The sequence below is a fragment of the Rhineura floridana genome, chromosome 3 (assembly GCF_030035675.1).
Source record: "Rhineura floridana isolate rRhiFlo1 chromosome 3, rRhiFlo1.hap2, whole genome shotgun sequence".
Lineage (NCBI taxonomy): Eukaryota > Metazoa > Chordata > Lepidosauria > Squamata > Rhineuridae > Rhineura > Rhineura floridana.
This window is the reverse complement of record NC_084482.1, coordinates 49440375-49458872: the sequence shown is the minus strand read 5'-3', so window position 1 is coordinate 49458872 and position 18498 is coordinate 49440375. Positions and strand designations below refer to the sequence as shown.

The 18498-nt window shown below is 44.6% G+C and overlaps 1 protein-coding gene across 10 annotated transcripts in view; it reads left to right on the top strand.

Moving 5' to 3' along the window:
• The window catches only part of SDK2 (sidekick cell adhesion molecule 2), a 474185-nt gene that overhangs the window by 424269 nt on the left and 31418 nt on the right, over nucleotides 1-18498 (top strand). For 6 of the 10 annotated variants that reach the window (XM_061615698.1, XM_061615695.1, XM_061615697.1 and 3 more), the window contains 13 exons: nucleotides 1798-1919; nucleotides 3459-3568; nucleotides 4605-4755; nucleotides 5841-6078; nucleotides 6287-6402; nucleotides 8542-8731; nucleotides 9233-9331; nucleotides 9609-9803; nucleotides 14114-14315; nucleotides 14681-14784; nucleotides 15883-15953; nucleotides 16761-16896; nucleotides 17621-17677. In XM_061615698.1, the coding sequence (XP_061471682.1) occupies nucleotides 1798-1919; nucleotides 3459-3568; nucleotides 4605-4755; nucleotides 5841-6078; nucleotides 6287-6402; nucleotides 8542-8731; nucleotides 9233-9331; nucleotides 9609-9803; nucleotides 14114-14315; nucleotides 14681-14784; nucleotides 15883-15953; nucleotides 16761-16896; nucleotides 17621-17677 (1791 nt within the window). The remainder of the gene's footprint in view (nucleotides 1-1797; nucleotides 1920-3458; nucleotides 3569-4604; nucleotides 4756-5840; nucleotides 6079-6286; nucleotides 6403-8541; nucleotides 8732-9232; nucleotides 9332-9608; nucleotides 9804-14113; nucleotides 14316-14680; nucleotides 14785-15882; nucleotides 15954-16760; nucleotides 16897-17620; nucleotides 17678-18498) is intronic. The other 4 variants (XM_061615703.1, XM_061615700.1, XM_061615701.1 and 1 more) reach the window with 1 other exon arrangement.

Genomic DNA, 18498 nt, shown 5'->3' with positions numbered 1-18498 from the left:
AACGCTGACAGCTCCCCTCGTGACCTTCATGAGATGGGAGTTTTGAATTTGATGATGAATATTTGAATCACTTCAAATATTTGATTGAGGCCTGCACCATTGTCAGGCCGAATCCAAGGTTGCAGCAGTCTTATAATGCATCATAATAAGGCATCATGTTGGCTGCAGAGAATCCTCTTGTTCTTCAGTTCCTGTTGCTTAATGTGTGTTTTGCGTGGGGACTGGGCTATTTATTCTATCCCATGTAACAATTAGTTGCTATTTATACTTTTGTGCCTTGGAGAGAAAGAACAATACATTGAAAGTGTATGGTGGAACAAATCCCCAATGGCTGCTTTTCCTAAGGAAAAGCATTTTCAGGAGTACAAGATGATTAGAGCAGGAGAGAAGGATTTTAAAACATAAGAAAAGCCGTGCTGGAGCAGACCAAAGGCCTGATCTAGCATCCTGTTCTCACTGTAGCCAACCTAATACCTATGGGAAGCCCGCAAATAGGACATGAGTACAATAGCGCTCTCCCAGCTTGTGATTCCCAGCAACTGTCATTCAGAGGCATCCTGCCTCCAACACTGGAGGCAGTACAGAGCAATCATGACTAGTCACCACTGATTGCTTTATCCACATTGAATTTGTCTAATCCCCTTTGAAAGCCATCTATGCAAAGATAATCCTTTCCCTGCCAGCCATTTCTCCTCACAAATTACATGCTCCAGCTATTTCTTCCCACTCCACCCCTGTTGGGATTCCAAATATGAGTTTGCCCTCACCTTGACCTTAGAACTTCTTGGAACTTGCTTGAAGCTTGACAACTCATGGGAGAAATAATTGGAGGGGGTAATGTGGAACAGAGGCTGCATACACACCATACATTTAAAGCATACTATTTCCCCCAAAGAATCCTGTGGTTTACCCCTCATGGAGCTACAATTGCCAGCACCCTTAACAAAAGACAGTTCCCAGGATTCTTTGGGGGAAATAATGTGCTTTAAATGTACACAGCCAGAGATGCAGCTGGCAGGGAAAGGATTAAGTGCCCTCCTTCTCTTTCCTCTTCTTGGCTCAAAATCACCTCCACCTGAAGCTTGTTTCCTAGGAACAGTAGCCATCATAGTTTTGATACATGCACATGTTTGTAAGATGCAGTTAGTTCCCATGAACATAATGCAAAAGCCACAGGCATGGAAGGAGAGGAAATCTCTTCTTTTCTTTTCTTTTTTGCATCCTTTTAATCTTTGTGGCAGATATTTCCTTGAACCCTAAGGACCTTAAGGAAGCAGTGGTCTGTCCCCAGTGATCTATGATTTGGGGTTTGCTTTGATTTCATATCTGTATCTGAGGCATCAATGAGGACAATAACTGGAGAGGTATAGAGAATTTCTGCCCAAGAGCTGAATTATTATTTTTTCTGTCTGATTGCCATACTTAAGGTTAGTGAGGATTTCTCTGCCGAAGTAATGACATTTCCCCTTCAACTACAGTGTGTGACTCATATAGCTTCTTTGATCTTTATTGGTTGTCTTCTTTTATATATTCTAAAGATGCTTTGGGTACAGTTCTTCTCACTCCCCACCACCACTATCTGTCCATAGCACCCTACAGTTTAAGCTTCACATAATCAGGTGATGCTTTCTCCTGTTCTGTCTATTAGGATTTGTTAGATAGAAAGTTCTTCAGTGCAGGATTTGGACAAGATGTGTTTCTGTGATCCTGAGAAGGACAGAGAATGGCTGGGCCAATATATATCACCCTTAGGCTGTAAATAATCAGGTTTCAACTTTGCTTTTTCTTTGTTCACAGAGCTCCCTGGAGCCCCTACCAACCTGGGCATCTCCAACATCGGTCCCCGTTCAGTCACACTTCAGTTCCGTCCAGGTTATGATGGCAAGACATCCATTTCCAGGTGGCAAGTAGAGGCTCAGGTAAGCCTTGTACAGGGACTCATCTGACTGTGGAAGATGTCAGCATCAGAGGAAGCTCTCTGTTTTATTCCTTTTGTGGCCCGTAAGATAGCCACAGTTGTACTAAAGTTGAAGAAGCACCTGTGCCATCAGGTTATGTGTAAACTTGGTGGCACTAAGCCAAAATTCTTCATTTGGAATAAGATTCAAAAATTTAATTTTGCATGCATTTACTTTGCTTAGTTTCAGGAAATTTAGCAAAATTACAGTCTCAGAGGGGAAGGATTAATAGAAGAGTATGGCAATTTGAGGTAGAGAGAGCAGCGTACAAGACAACAGAAAATATGAGCCATGAGCAGGACTGTGTATAAACCACAATGGTACTTGACAAGCAAGAATTTAATACTTACATATATTTTGACACCCTGAGAATTTCACCTGTTTTTTAAAAAAAGTTTCTAGTTCTTGCTGCAAAACTACATTTGAAAGTATATGAGCAACAGATACCTGCAAAGAGAAAAATTATTTAGTTAATCTCTCAGAGGGGAGGGAAAAGTTATTTACTTACCTGTTTGTTTTTTGCTTTCTTGAAAATCAAACACTTTTTATATATAAAAAAGTATGTGAGCAATGCATAGTGAAATTTCACAAACTGAGAAAAGATGGAGGTTATTTTTACAGACCAATGTCAGCATACTGCTGTGAAGTGCTTTAACATGTTAGCCTTTGCCAACCTGGTGTTCTCCAAATGTGTTGGACTACAGCTCTTATCAGACCCAGCCAGCATGGTTGTGCTGGCAAGGGCTGATGGGAGTTGTAGTCCAAAACATCTGGAGGGCACTAGGTTGGCAAAGGCTGTGCTCAACCTTGTATTTATATTTCTCTTTGTGTGTGTGTGTGTGTGTGTCTGTCTGCATGTATTTATTGAGAGATGCCATTTGTATACATTTTAATTCTGTAGAAAGCCAAGCAAGAAATTCAGCAGGAGTGGGGAGCCGGGTAGGGTGGTACTGTGGCACCCCCCTCCCAGCAGCAGCATTGGTGAGGCTGACCTGGATGGTGCAGGGTTGGAGCCAGGTGGCAGTAAAGTCAGGGCTGTGTGGGCGCCCCAGCGAAGCCAACCCCTTGCTCCTTCCAGTGTGCCCCCACAGCCCCAACCTCACAGCTGCCCTCCTGTGACCCTGTGCTGGCCCAGTAAGCAGCAGCAATGCAGCTGTCAGAAGGGCAGCTCCACCACACTGTCATGCCATGCTGGCCGCTCTGAAATTCAGCAAACAATAATAGATGAAAGTCTAATTTGATGGAAGCAGTTTATTCTCCTAGCAGCCTGCAAAGTGATGTGATTTCTGTGATAATTTTTTTTAAATTGCCCAGTATTTACTTATGGTGTAAAAATATCAGATAAAAATTGTCCTGCTCTTCACTCTCTGACCACAAATAAACACCAGACTCTATAGCATTAGCTAATACACTTCACAACGTCAAGGGAAGGAGAAACTGGCCATGGTATATGCAATGATATTGCTGCCCCAGTCCTGGTTGTTGCCTTCTTTGCCCCAGGTGGGTCAGATTGGTGACAGCGAGGAGTGGACTGTCATCCACCAGCTGTCCAATGAGCCAGATGCCCGCTCCATGGAGGTGCCCAACCTCAATCCCTACACATACTACAGGTGGGTGCTGCATAGGGGAAAGGGAGGGGAGGAAGAATGGAAGGATGTTGGTAATGACTAAGTTGTAGTTTTCTATTGTTAAGCTGGGCATGCATAAAAACAAGACCACTGCTGGATCAGAATAAAGATCCATGTAGTTCAACATCCTGCTTTCCACAGGGTCCAACCAGACTCCTCTGGGAAGCCCACGGGAAGGGCTGAAGGCAAGAGCCCTCTCCCTCTGTTGGTCTCCAGAAACTCATATTCAGAGGCATCCTGCTTCCAAAGATGTAGTCACTGAAGTTCTAACACCCACCATTCTGTTGTCGTAGGGGACCCCGTCGAAGGGGTTCCCTTTACTTTGTCAAGGAAGCTGTCTGTTTTCCTCCAGGAAGCTATCAGGAGGAAGAGCATGTGAGAGACATAGGAAGTTGCTTGATACTGAGTAAGGCTGTTGGACCATCTAGCTCAGTATTGTCTACACTGACTGGCAGCATCTCTCTAGGGTTTCAGGCTGGAGTCTCTCCCAGGCCTACTTGGAGATGCCAGAGAGTGAACACAGGACCTTCTGCCTGCAAAGCAGTTGCTGTCTGCCACTAAGCCACAGCCATTTCAGAAAGGTTGATCCAGTGCTCAAATAACAGGAGAGCAGAAGGGAACCTGGCCCCATAGCTCTTGTGATACTCTTATCTACTGACATTAGAAGGCTACAGCAAGTAGGGTTGTGATTTGGTTAAAATTGTGAAGTGACAGGATGAAGCCTCCTGCCCTTTACCTCAAAATTCAAGCACTGGACTGATAAGAGAGGGGAACAATGTGTAAAGCAGGCATAATAAAGCCATGTTTGTGCGTTAGCCGACATTATGGCAGTGCATTCAATAGCTCTCATGTTGGCATTGAGGGGAGGGGAGAAGAGCCAAAAAAAAGTAGAGCCCTCTCAAGACATGTGAATGTGAAAGTTCAAAGTCCTGTATGTGTGTGTCGGAGAAGGGGGGGCTTTTCCTATGTCACCTTGCTATTCCCTCACAACACTAATCCATTTCTTCTCTCATCTCAGCTTCCGCATGCGACAAGTGAACATTGTAGGCACCAGCCCACCCAGCCTGCCTTCCCGCAGGATCCAGACACTGCAGGCCCCACCTGATGTAGCTCCTGCCAATATTACACTGCGGACGGCCAGTGAAACCAGCCTCTGGTTGCGATGGATGGTGAGCAGTGGCATAGGAAGGCGCTAGGCCTCATTGTTTCCGGAGCGAAAAACAGGCAATAATGAATCAGCAGCTTGGGAGATACATCATAGTATCATAAGCCACCCTAACATGGAGTAACAGGCCAGCCAAAATTCTGTAAGACAGACCTGAAATCAAGAGGGATGGTGGGAGATACATTGGGGTTAGCAGCTCCAGTTGAGGATGGATTAGATGTTGGACAAGGTATAAAATGACTAGGTCATGGGAACAATTGGGACCACAATAATATAGACCTTCAGGGCCACTCTACTTCTAACTAACCTACTGAAAACAGGAGCTATGTGACACCAGTTGTCTCATAACAGGCACCATTTTGAATCCATTAAGTTTACTTAGATCTCATTTCCTCAACCAAAATGACAACTTCCTTGTGTGCACCCATTCCTGCTGCCCTAGCAGCAACAGGACTATCACCAAGTCCTTGTCCCAGATAGGGATGCCACCAAATTCTGTGTTAAGCCAAGCTTTGATGGTGGAATTGTGATTCAGTCTGTGGTATGATCACCTTAAGCCAGAGCAGAAGTTCACTGCACGTTCTGCTCTGGTTTCTGGAAGGCTTTTTAGGACTTCTAGCCCATGCCATTCAGATGCTTGTTATTGTCAGCAGAGGGCAATGTGACAGGAATTGGGAGTAGGGAGGGTATGGCATACAGGGTTCAGAATGTCCTCTGTCCCATAAGCATTGAGGCAGGGAAATCCACTCAAATAATAATGGGATTTGTTTTTTCAGTCTTAAGATTTAAAAGGAAATTCATTTTCCCTTTCTTTGTGCATATGCTTAGGGCCAATGCTGGTGGGTCATCTTCAAGTAGTTATCCATTTCAATTCAAGAGGGCTGCAACATTATTTTAGATAAAGAAATCTGACAATTTGCTCATGAGGGTCACTGCTTGCCTGTTCTTAGGAAGCCCTAGCAATTGCCTATATTTTATCAGATTTGGCATCTCTTTGATAGAGTTGGGAAGGCATGACAATTTTAGGTGTGAGCATTCTGCAAAGGAATCTTTTGGAGGCTAGCAATAATCCTCCCTTTGCTTCCCCAGCCCCTGCCAGAGACAGAGTACAATGGCAGCCCTGAGTCGGTGGGCTACCGGTTGCGCTACTCACGCTTAGATGGGCGTGGCCGCACACTGGCCAACACCATCCATGACCGTGTGGAGCGCGAATTCACTATTGAGGACCTGGAAGAATGGACTGAGTATCGCGTGCAGGTGCAGGCTTTCAATGCCATTGGGCCTGGGCCATGGAGTCAGACCGTGGTGGGGCGAACCCGGGAGTCAGGTACCCTCTCCACCCCAGCCTTGTCACCAGGCCCTTGAGGCAGTGTGGCAGGCTGCCCAATGCTTGCCTGTCTGCCTGGAACTTTGCATGCGGAGTTCTGGGCTTTGCTGTGGGGACCCCATGGTGCTGCCTGTTTTAGAGCCATCTCAAAGGAACTAGTCAGTGAAGCGCTGACTCCCCTCGGTTCTTCTCCTCTTTGTGCCCACAGTGCCTTCATCTGGGCCCACCAATATCTCTGCTCTGGCAACCACCTCCACCTCTATGCTGGTGCGATGGAATGACATCCTGGAGGCTGACCGAAATGGGCTTGTTCTGGGCTACAAGGTGAGTGTTGGAAACACCAGTCCCTTCCCTGATAGGTAGCCTCTCCCACACACCCAGATTTGTCAGTGTCTCTCAGCCCCATCCTGAAGCCCCCTATCATTCCAGACCTAGGCTGCATATATACCATACATTAAAAGCACATTTTTTTCTGCTAAAAAATTCTGGAAACTAAGGATAAAAGATTCTATCAATTTTGATTCTCAGTTTCTCATTTTTCCAATCTTAAATTGGTTCTCCACATTTTTGCAGCATTTTTTAAAAATCCTAATTAAAATTCACCAGCATTTTTAGAGTGAATTTCTCCGAATAAACACATTTTTGTATGCAGTTTTTATTAGTGTACATATTTTTGCAAGCAATTTCTTCTGATATAATGCATTTTTGTATGTTATTTTCATGAATATATTCATTTTTGTGCACCCTTTCCCCTAATATATGCATTTTGTAAACTTTGCTTGGTTGGACAACTCTAGTGCAAAATTCAGATAAGTGTGAATTTTGAAGGATGGCTATGTTTTGGTTCTGGTATTGTTTTGAAAAATGCCAATTGATAGATTTGGCTTTAAAAATGAACTGAACTGAATTTCTCCCACACACAATCCTGGGAATTGTAGCTTACCCCTCGCAGAGCTACAATTCCCAGCATCCCTAATAAATTATAGTTTCCAGGATATTTTTTTAGGGAGGAATGTGCTTTAAATGTACAGTGTGTACTCAGTCATGGTCTCATTGTCTTGCTCTGTGCCATGGCCCATAGTCTGTACCTGCAGACCCCTACAATTCCTGGCCTCTGCTCTGCCTTTCTCTCCCAACCCACAGCTTAGTATGATCCTGGTCCTGTATGTATGTACTCACCAGTTCTGCCTCTGCCACTCTCCTTTAGGGATGAGCCAAAGTATTTGGCCCAGACTTTTTTTTAGCATTTGGAGGTCATGGGGCAAAAACACCTCCCAAAATTAGATTAATATTTGGGGGGGGGGAATCTCAGCAAGTTCAGGTGGGGGTGGGCTTACTTTTAAAGACAACATAGCTAAGCTTCCCCTCCTCTTTTTTCTCAGAAAATGAAATCTTTCCCACCACTTTAAGGGAGACCTAAGTTTCCCTCAGTAGTCCCTTTTAATTTGGGGCAGGATGCCCCGTAGGAAAATAGTGCCATTCCCAGTGGGGCATTCCATCCACAAGTAGAAGGGAATGGCTCTAGATTGCTGAGGCAGCCTAGCCACCACAAATGCCAGTGAAGCTTTCTTTCTGTAAAAAGAAGAAAACCTTTGGCCACTTTGTCTTTCAAAGTAAACTGACCCCCAACTGAAAGTTCTGAGAATTTGCCCAGCACCCCCTGAAAGTTGCTGATATTCTCCATTCCTTTGCAGGAGAAAGGATGATCCCATGAAATGGGGGGGGGGAAGAGATTTTGGGCAGACCTTAATCCCAACCCACAATCCCCTTGTCTCCATCCTCTTCCTCCTTCTTTTTAATTATACACTGCCTTTCAGCAGTGCTTCCAGAGTGGTTTACAAAACCAAGGTAAAGTCCTAAAATCAAGCCATAATATAACCATGGCATGTTGAAAATAACAATACGTTCCTATATATATTTACAAATCCTCTTCTGGTTCCAACGCGCACACACCCAGCAACGTTGGCAATGGGCAAATGTCTTTGGGGAGAGGGTTCCCTGAGTGGGGTGCCACATCAAACAGTATCTGATGTCTCTAATGTAGAGTAGCCCAGTGGTGGCCATCGAAGCTACAGGCTATGCAAATATATCTGTAACTTGGCTGCAAGTTCCCATCTCCTGTCGCTTAAAGGCTAAATTGTGCATTTGAACTCACCTCATACTGGTGAATGACTCCCTCTGCCAATAGTACCTCATACTTACCTGAGAGGTCTTTTTTTTGGGGGGGGGGAGCTGGAGATAGAGCAGTGACACCACTATCCCTCTGAGTATTTTTCAGCCCCATTAACTTTGATTTGTCACCAGATCCTCTGTTGTTGGCAGAGATGGGCCTGTAAAAATCTTTGGTTCCTTTCACCTTTCACCCACTTATGGGCCCTTTCCTGAGTAGCACTGAAGGAAGTGTGGAAGGGAGAAACAAGTGCATCTTCCTCATTTCCATCATTTATGTCTGTTTTCTTTTAGGTCATGTATAAAGAGAAGGACTCTGACACAAGGCCCCAGTTCTGGCTGGTGGAAGGCAATGCTTCACGGAGTGCTCAGCTCACAGGCTTGGGCAAGTATGTCCTGTACGAGATCCGGGTGCTGGCTTTCACCCGCATCGGTGACGGGGTGCCCAGCAATCCACCCATCCTTGAGCGGACACTAGATGATGGTAGGTATCCAGCACCCCATATGATGGAGGGAGGGATAACTCAGGGAGGAAAGGAACATTCTCAAATGGGGGAAATCTGTGAGATACTCAAATGCCATCAAAAATCAAACAAAAAGAAAAGCTAAACCGTATAACCCCATATTGTTTGAGACAAACTCAATCCCCTATATTATGGGGTTATAATAGCATTTACAGAGATGATGATAATTTTTAGCATTTCTATAGCACTTTCCTGCTACATCAGAGCGGAACGCTACAGTGGTGATTACTCTAAAGTCTTGACCTTGCATGATCAGCAGCTGCATGTCACTAAACACATCCTCAGTCTCCAAATAAACAAAGAGACCAAGGGGTGGCCCCTTTTAGTATAGCATACCAGTGTGTGTTTGTGTATGTGTCTTGTGTCTATGTGTGTACTTGCATTCAAAGTCCATTCTCTGCCTTTGTGTTCCTTCATAACTCTATGCAAGCACCCATTCTCTCTATTTTCCTGTATTCCAGTGCCTGGGCCCCCAGTGGGCATTCTGTTTCCTGAAGTGAGAACAACTTCTGTACGGCTAATTTGGCAACCACCTGCCGCTCCCAATGGCATCATTCTGGGTAAGCAGGTAACCTCTGCACACCACAGAGATTGTAGACCAGAGTGGCTCAAGCAACTGACACGTCCTGCATCTTCTCTTTGCAATTCTGAGAAATGATGGGAGGATAAGGGAGGCCAAACCACCTCACAAGCCATGGGCCAGATGTGTAGATAAGCTCTCCTAAAATGACTTCCATGTTTTTAATCTTCCTCTGGGGCTGCAATAAGGATGGGGATATGGGACAATATCCTTTCCCCAAACATTTTCTAGTAGGTTTTTGTTCCTATTGCATGCAGCATACCAGATCACCCACCGCCTCAACACCACCACTGCCAATTCAGCCAGCGTGGAAGTACTCAACCCCAGTGCACGTCAGTTTACTGCTACTGGTCTCAGACCCGAGTCCACCTACCTCTTCCGTATCACAGCACAGACCCGGAAGGGCTGGGGTGAGGCAGCAGAAGCACTGGTGGTTACCACAGAGAAGAGAGGTAATTATGCCAGGAGGGAACGTAGGGCTGGGATTGGGAGGAAAGCCGTTTTTTGAATAGGTGCTATGCACCATGGCCAGCGTGGGTTAATGGGACTTTTGTGAGGTTGGGCACCAATCTACAAAATTACAAGGAATGAGATGGTGGTAGAGGAAATGGAATTCTGGATTCTTCTACTTCACAAGACAGGTGGCGGGGGTCGTATTTTTAGTGCTTACCTACATGGGGAAAAAGCTCCTGGTATGGTTTCCTAGCACACTGAGAAGAGGGCTATGCTATACCTTTTCCTCTGATGCACTAGTTTACTATACACAGAGATTTTTTTTAACATGGTGGAGCATACAAAAAAAGTGGCATGCACCCACACACACACACAGGGTATGAAGTATTACAGTCCAGAATTGTATCACCTCAGGCCTGTATTAGATGTGACATGCAAGAATGTGTCTTTCCTCCATTTTTTAAAATCAAAAGCAGACTTAGGATGCTGCAAACTTGAGTAGAAGAATGGCAGGGGACACTTACTCCTTTTACTTTTAGCCATTTTTCACCCAAATTGCCCCCCCCCATTCCTTGTCTTCCCATGGAAAGGAAAAGTCACAGCTACGTATGTCCCCAACCCCCAACCCAAAGAGTAGGAAAATGAATTGGAAGAAGAATTTTGAATGGAAGAACAGCTGGATGAAAATGGTTAAGCAGCCCGGTGCCTTGTGCTGTTTGTCTGTTAAAACTTGCAGCCTTTTGAAGCTGCTTTTGGATTTAATAAGTCATGCGTCACACCTGGTTTGGACCTCAGTCTTCTACCTCATTCTGCAAAATGTGTCAGCCTTAAACTAATGGAGTTTCCTGATAGAGGAGGATTGGCTGCATTGGATCTACATGGATCTTGGCCTTTCAGACTACAGCTCGATGGAAAAGCCATTATTCACTGCAGACTAAGATTCCACAAAATTGAAAATCAAAATTCTGTTAGTTCACCACAGGTCCAATAAATAAAGCGGACTATGGAAATTATGAAAGCATCATTTGTATCTAGTGAATCAGATTGTTTATTAGGATATTTACAGACAATTTTATTGCAGGGAAATCACATTTTCTCTTAGACTGTAGGAAAAATATCAGGCGGAGTGTTTTCTCTCGCAGTGCATTCATCTAGTATGATTATGAGTGCTGCATGGAATGTAATTGTGCATGTGTCAATGACACTCATTTGATAGACTCCATAATATGTCGAGGAAGCCAGGATATAAATTTAATAAATAAATAATAAATATGACTATGACCGTTCACTAAACCCATGCTGTTTTGTGAATTTTTTTAAGTTTCTCTTTTATACATGCTTATTTTTCATATTACTTGAGCCACTCAGCATGCCCACACTATAACTCTTAGGCACAGGATTACCCATTAAAGCCTTTATTAAAAACACCATACTGAAGACCAAATGTTCACTCTTCCGCAATCTATTAACTTTATTCTGTCTTCTGCTTTCATGTGGTTCATTGAAGCCTATGCCCTTCTCCTTTCCAGAAGCTTCCCCCCCACACACACATGCACAAACACTACACCTAATAGGAAAACAACAGAGAGGTAGTCCAAAGAGGTTATTCAGCCCTCTCTATTTCATGGAGTTGAGATATAGCACTATTCTTCTCTTTAAAGAAGCCCATGAGAGCATCACACTAAAATGCAGATGGGCTCCCCTTTTTGATCATGTAGAAAAGCTGCTTTTTAAAAAAGGAAAGATAATTCAATTCTTAGGAACCAAATGAATTCACTAATAGGCAAAAAACCTTGTGGTTTAAGAACATACCTATAGCCATTTCTATCAAGCTTTAAAAAGCAGGGAAATTGGGCAGCTATAGTGAATGCACCAGGAGAGCAGGAGACCTGACCTCCTCTCTGAGATATTGGACTGCCCCACAAAATTGTCAAAATGCAAACACAATTTGGGTTGGTCTTTCACAGTCTAATCCACTTCCTGTGTACCTTGGAAGAATATGGTAACATGTGCCTCTGAGCATATGGTGAGTGGTGGCAACACCTGCCATCTCCAAGGATGGAGAATTACATTTTTATATGTTTGTTGGTGGTGTTCTTTACTTCTTTCCTGTGTTAGTACTGTTTCTATAGAGAATCTAACCTAGAAAATTATATTTCTCTCATTATGCATCTTGGAAATCTGTGTCAAATTTATTTTTGTTAATTTCAAAGCCCTTTTACTGGTCAATGTCATAACGTTTGATAGAAAGGTCTGTTGGCTATAGCTACGTTCTTAAACCGCAAGGTTTTTGCCTTTTAGTGAATTTCTCTGCTTTTTAATTCAGGAGGTAAGAAATGGGATCCTGTGCAAGTGTGCTGAGAATGAATTGATCGTTTGCATGCTTACTGAGTGCAATGGCATTTATTCCCCTGTAATAATGCTTAAGATAGGTGAAACTAACCACAGGGGATGAGGAGGGAGGGGAGGAAGGGCAGAGGAAGAAGGGGGATGGGAGCAGGGAGGAGGGGGAGGGGAGGAGGAGGGGAGGAGGAGGGCAGGTTTGATCATTTGTATGCTTATTGAGTTCAGTGGGATTTACTCCCATGCAATCATGCTTAGCATATGTAAAACTGACCCAGGGGGGATGGGGGGGAGGGCTGGAGTGGGCAGAGGAGGAGGAAGAAGGAAGAGGGGAGGGGTGGAAAAAGGGAGGAGGAAGGGAAGGAGGGGAAAGGCAAGTCTGTTCATTTGCATGCTTTTTGAATTCAATGGGATTTACTGCTATGAAATCATGGATAGGATAGGTAAAACTGACCATGGTGGAGGGGAGAGGACAGGAAAGAAGGAAGGGAGGGGAGAGAAGAGTGGAAGGAGGGGGAGGGGGAAAGGGGATTGGAAGGGGAGGTGGAGGAGCGAAGGAAGGGGGAGGGGGCAAAAGGGAGGTGATGGGAGGGAGGAGGAGGTGAGGACAGGTTTGATCATTTGCATGTTTATTGAGTTCAATGGGATTTACTCCCATGCAATCATGTTTAAGATAGGTAAAACTGACCTGGGGGAAGGGCAGGGAGGGGGGAAGAGGGAGGAAGCGGTGGGCAGGAAGAGGGAGAAGGGGGAGTCCTTTTCCTTTCCAAAAGGAAAACACTGTGAACAATATCAATCTTTTTCAGCATTTCCCCCACCTTTTTATTCTACAGCAGGCACATGTAGTCTCTTCCCAAATTTAAACCAAAGCTGTCACTGGCCACATCCACACCAGACCTTTATTTCACTTTAGACAGTCATGGCTTCCCTCAAAGAATCCTGGGAAGTGTAGTTAGTGAAGGGTGCTGAGAGTTGCTAGGAGATGCCCTGTTCCCCTCACAGAGCTTCAATCAGAGCGGCTGACTGTTAAACCGCTCTGGCCACTGGAGCTCTGTCAGGGGAATAGGAGTCTCCTCTCAGCATCCTTCACAAACTACACTTCCCAGAATTCTTTGGGGGACGCCATGACTGTCTCAAGTGAAATCAAAGTCTGGTGTGGGTGTGGTCCCCTGATTAGCCAATCCAAGCAGCGGAGAGTCTGGCTTTTAGAACACTGACAGCTGGTTCTTACTGAGCATGCCTGACATTATCATTCAGTTCAATGCTAAATTTCTTAAATTAATTAAAAATCAGCCAGACATTTTTTTTAACTTTTAAGCTGCAGAAGATGAAGGTCAGAGTATGGGGCAAGATCAGTAATAGGATTACAGGTACTCTGTCAACATGGCTGATTTTTAATGAATTTCAACAGATTATGAGAACTCTGACAGAAAAATGTCCAAAAGGGCTCTGGGTTTTCCCCCTCTCTTTTTAAACTTTGAACTCTCAATTCTCTCTGACTGTTTTGTGTATCGCCATGAAAATTGAGAGGGTTGTTAAGCAAGCATTTCTGAGTTCAGGACTATACATTTTGTAAGGTTTTGTTTTGAAATGAGCTTATGGAAAGCATCAGAATGGGATGTGGGGGTAATTTTCAGTTTAACATTGTGGAATGCAAAAAATCCATGCTGGCTATAGTATACAGCCACTCTTGTGGCTGTATAATACACTGCATCTCATGCTAGAAGTCAAAACCTATCTGGTTTGTAAGCAAGCATCCTTTGCTATAACTGGCAGTGGATTCAATGGATAAGGGGAATCGTGTATAGAGAAGCATATGAAGGGGCAGGTTTCTCTGAATCTCAAATTAAACTCTGTTGAAAGTGATGGGGGATTCACACATGTATCTTTATATCCTATCACTATTATATCTGTTTTTCACCCCATGTTTCTGGTCATCTGTCATCTGTACCTCTCTTACCCCCAGATCGTCCCCAACCTCCCAGCAAGCCAGTTGTGTTGCAGGAAGATGTCAAGTCAAGGAGTGTACTATTGTCCTGGGAGCCAGGCAGTGATGGGCTCTCACCAATCCGGTATTACACTGTACAAACACGGGAACTCCCTGATGGGAAATGGGTGCTCCATTCTGCCTCGGTCAACCACAACACCACATCCTTCATAGTCAATAGGTGAGACAGCAAAAGATGGAGTGTGAGGAAGCGCTTATTTGGAAAGAAAGATCGTATTGCTAAGGATAACGGTTCTGTGGCCCAGACTTTGCCTATCTGCTCTATGGCTGGGACCCATTTGGTGAATGCTGTCCCAGTCCAAACTGAAATTTCTTGCTTGCCTCTTATTAAGTCCGGAATCAAGGCTAGCCATTAATTGCACAGTTATTAAGGTGGCTTTTCTTAGGAGGAGCTTGCCGGTCTTGAGGTAAAAAATGTTAAAACTTAGTGGCTTGGCAGGCAGAAGAAAGCAAGGCCTCTGGGAGTGGTTGCATGTTGGACTGTTCCTGCAAAACCAAGCCAAGTACCTTGTGCTCCCCTTTCAGGCTGAAACCCTTCACCACCTACAAATTCCGGGTCAAGGCAACCAATGATATTGGTGACAGCGAATACAGCGAAGAGTCAGAGTCACTCACCACACTACAGGCTGGTATGTGAACAAATTGGATCATGAGTTACCTCAGAAGGAGAAACCTTCCTCTTCCGGTTATAGGAACAGGAGGCTATTGTGCAGTATGAAAGCAGATGAAGGCATTGCAGTGTACATGGGTAGAGTGATTTTCTCTTCCAGTCTACTTGGAACAGTCCTGTTTGAGGCATTCAGCCCTGCATTTAGATAACAAAATCAGAACTCAAAATAGTTTGCATCTAGCCAGACCTCTACAGTTATCTGTCTCACACCGGGCCTATACGCATCCTCAACCACATATCTCCCTCTCATACATCTGTCCCCACATATCCACATATGGGTGATCTCTTCCATTTATTTTGCTTTGCATGTAGTGGTTTGTGGGCTGCAAACCCAGTGCTGCTAAGGACTCCTTGGAGCTGGGGGAGCTGGTAGATGGGAAAGGTTGAGGATAAGTTTGAACAGCCATAATAGGTGCAATGAAGATTATCCATGGAAGAACCATGGAGCAGAATATGCAGAGAAAGTGAGAGTCAATGGAAGAAAAGGAGAAGCAGAGGAAACAAATGGTCCTAAAAGGAATTGGGAGGGGGTGATGATGGGCAGAGCAGGTTGTGCAGAGGGAAAAGAAGACCTAATACTAACTGGGCCCAAGTTATTCCACATCATGGAAATGTTCTGTCATCAGAAAATGATGTTTCCCTGCTTCAGTATTGCAAAATCCACCAATCACCTATAAAGTGGTAACCAGTTTTGGCCTTCACACCAACACTAAGTCATAATTTCCCAGTGTACAGGCATACCCCACTTAACGTCGCTTCACTTAAAGTCACCTCGCTATAACGTACATGCTCCATTCGCCACCATACCCTGCTTAACGTACACGTGCGTTGCAATTACGGACACTTAATGGCATGACGCTGCTGCCATCTAGTGGCGATTTCAGTGCAGTACATGCATAGATAATTGCTTCACTTTAAGTACATTTTCACTTTACATACACGCTCCGGTCCCATTGAGTATGTTAAAGCGGGGTATGCCTGTACTGTGTCTGATACAGACAAGCCAGAATAGCTTGGATCTTCTGGCTTTTGACCCACTTTTTTTCTCTTCCCTCAGCCCCAGAAGAAGCTCCCACTATCTTGTCAGTGACACCACACACCACCACATCGATACTGATCCGCTGGCAGGTAGGGTAGCATGCCATTTCTCCCCCTTTGGAACACTGAGTAGAAGAGCTGGAATGTTCAGGAGTTCTCACCACCTTGGGGAAAAGGTTTTGACCATTGAAGCGTTACTTGCTGCACAGTGGTTCTGTGTGGTGCCCTAAGCTTATTTCTGATGACTGTCAAATCTAGAAGTGGTTGCAACTAGAGCATGGTCTTAGAAGGTACCTCTGAACAAAGGCAGTAAGATTGCAATCACATTTATTATGTGCAGATATATCCCTAGTTTCCACACTTCAGTCTAACCTCAGCATTCTTTATCCCATCTGGTGTCACCCACAAAGGAAGGTTCTGCAATCACAATGGGGTAGGTGACTTGGGTGATGAAACACCAAACTCGGTGCCACTGAGTTTGCCACAGAGGGTGCCCCTCAGCCACAGTTGGTATGTGTGTTGCACAGTGGTGGATTATGTGGGTGCATGTGAGGATCTGAAAAGTATAAATAAAGAAATGTGGAATACTGGTTTGAGGTCGCCATGGGTAGTACAGCCGTTACACTCCCACCCACCCATCCATTCCTCAATGCAATGGTGTATATAAGAATGCTGAGACACCTCCTGCCTATCTCCATTGATTCTTCTTTGCTAGCAATGACAGGACATGGAAGCCAGCTCTTTGACTGGGCAATAGAAAGTGACAGTATTAAAAGGCAGGTGTAAGATAGAACAGAATCCTTTTGTTGGAAGCCAGAGGCAAGTGTCAGCTCTGCAGGGGAAAGTGAATATTGTGAGTGAGCCTCTCATTGATTTGTCTGTTTTTTTCTTCCATAGGCTCCATCCGAGGACAAAATCAATGGCATCTTGCTAGGTTTTCGCATCCACTATCGGGAGCTGGCATATGAAGGGGTGCGAGGCTTTACTGCACGCAGTGTCGGCAATCCCAGTGCAAAATGGACAGAACTCACCTGTGAGTATGCTTGTGGGTAGCAAGGGCTCTAGGAACAGGGGAAATAAAGAATGCCGTCAAGTCTTCTTAGCCCTCTATCTTCAACTTATTCTGCAGCAAAACAAAAGGGGGGGGGAAGCCAGTATGGCCATCCTTTCAGCCCTGGCACTAAGCACTGACCAAGAATCAACACCAGTGGGCCCCACGCTCCTTCTGATAACAAAGTGGCCTGCCCAAAAATTTCCCTTGTAGTAATAAATCAGTGTTGCAAGCATTTGGAAACTCCCCTAGAATAGTATACAACTGTATTGTTCCCAAGGCACTTGAAATGAAAATGTTGATCCTAGTAGGTTGTTAGTATACCCAGCCCTATCGGCTCGGTCCCTTTAGTACCCAGAGGGACTCTTTCTCCGAGGGAGACCTTCCCTCCTTATGGAGCTACTGTCAATGGACACTTCAGCCATTGTAGAAATTATACCCAGGTTCTCCTGACTTCCATAAGCCGGTCCTGGGAAGGTTTGTCTGTCTTTGGTAGCTACCCCTTTCCAGGGCTTTTTTCTCCCTTTCCCAATACTTTGATGGAGACTCTTCAGTGTTCTTTGCTGTGGCTATGAGTTTCTCTCCTAGATGCTTTTTCCCTCTGGTTGATGTCTGCTAGTCCTTCTTGCATTGTCAAGATGTTTCTTTTACGTGTGGCTAAGCTGTGTTGACTGCTTTCCCCTTCTGACCACCTGCTATCCCACAGCAACGTATGCCATGCGGAACCTGACTGAGGCCTCCCTCACACAGTACGAGCTGGACAGTAAGTGGCTGCTTGGTCTCTTCTCTGTGCATATTGTCTCTGCTTGTGTTTCTGGTCTCTCTTGAATTCAGTCCCTGTCTAGATTCTCACAATGTCACCAACTGAGGGTGGGGTGGAGCAAGGAGCTCCTTCCTGTCCTCTTCTGCTAGTCTGTCAGATTCTAGAGCCTGAGATATGCCCCATTCCCAGGGACAGAACTCTTTGCTTCCAGTTAAAACCCCAAATCTTGCAGTTAGAAAATGCAAATCCTGCAAATTCCCCATAAGTAGATTACACAAATTCTACACAAATTACCTGATCACAGTACAATAACAGAACCAGTTTTGAGTTTGGATGACAAACACAGTCCACACATATGGTGTTTTCCTTGTTATGTGTTAGATGCTCCTTCTTAACTGCAAAAGGATGCTATAATGGAACAATAGAGAGGAGAGGGATAGACCTTATAAATTTAGGGACTTTAGGTAAGGGCATGGAAGTAAGGACCATTATCCATGGTGAAGAATGGAGCTCATGAGAAATATCTACTATTCAATATTTTAAGCCCTGTTAAGACTCATTTTACAGCAAAGCATCTTGGTAAGCTTTTGTTAAGAATCATGAGGGCTAGGAACCTGCTTTTTAAAGAGCCGATACACATACTAGAAGCCAAACTTCACAGTTCATTTTTTCTAGCCATGCAGTGAACAAGTTCTGCCTTCTTCTCTTGTGAAGAAATATCCTGGTTCCATCTCCCAGCTTCACAAAGGCTTGTGACAGGCATCAGGAATTAGTACTGTATGTAGGAGTGGTGCCAGGCAGGAGCAGGTAAAAGGGAAAGA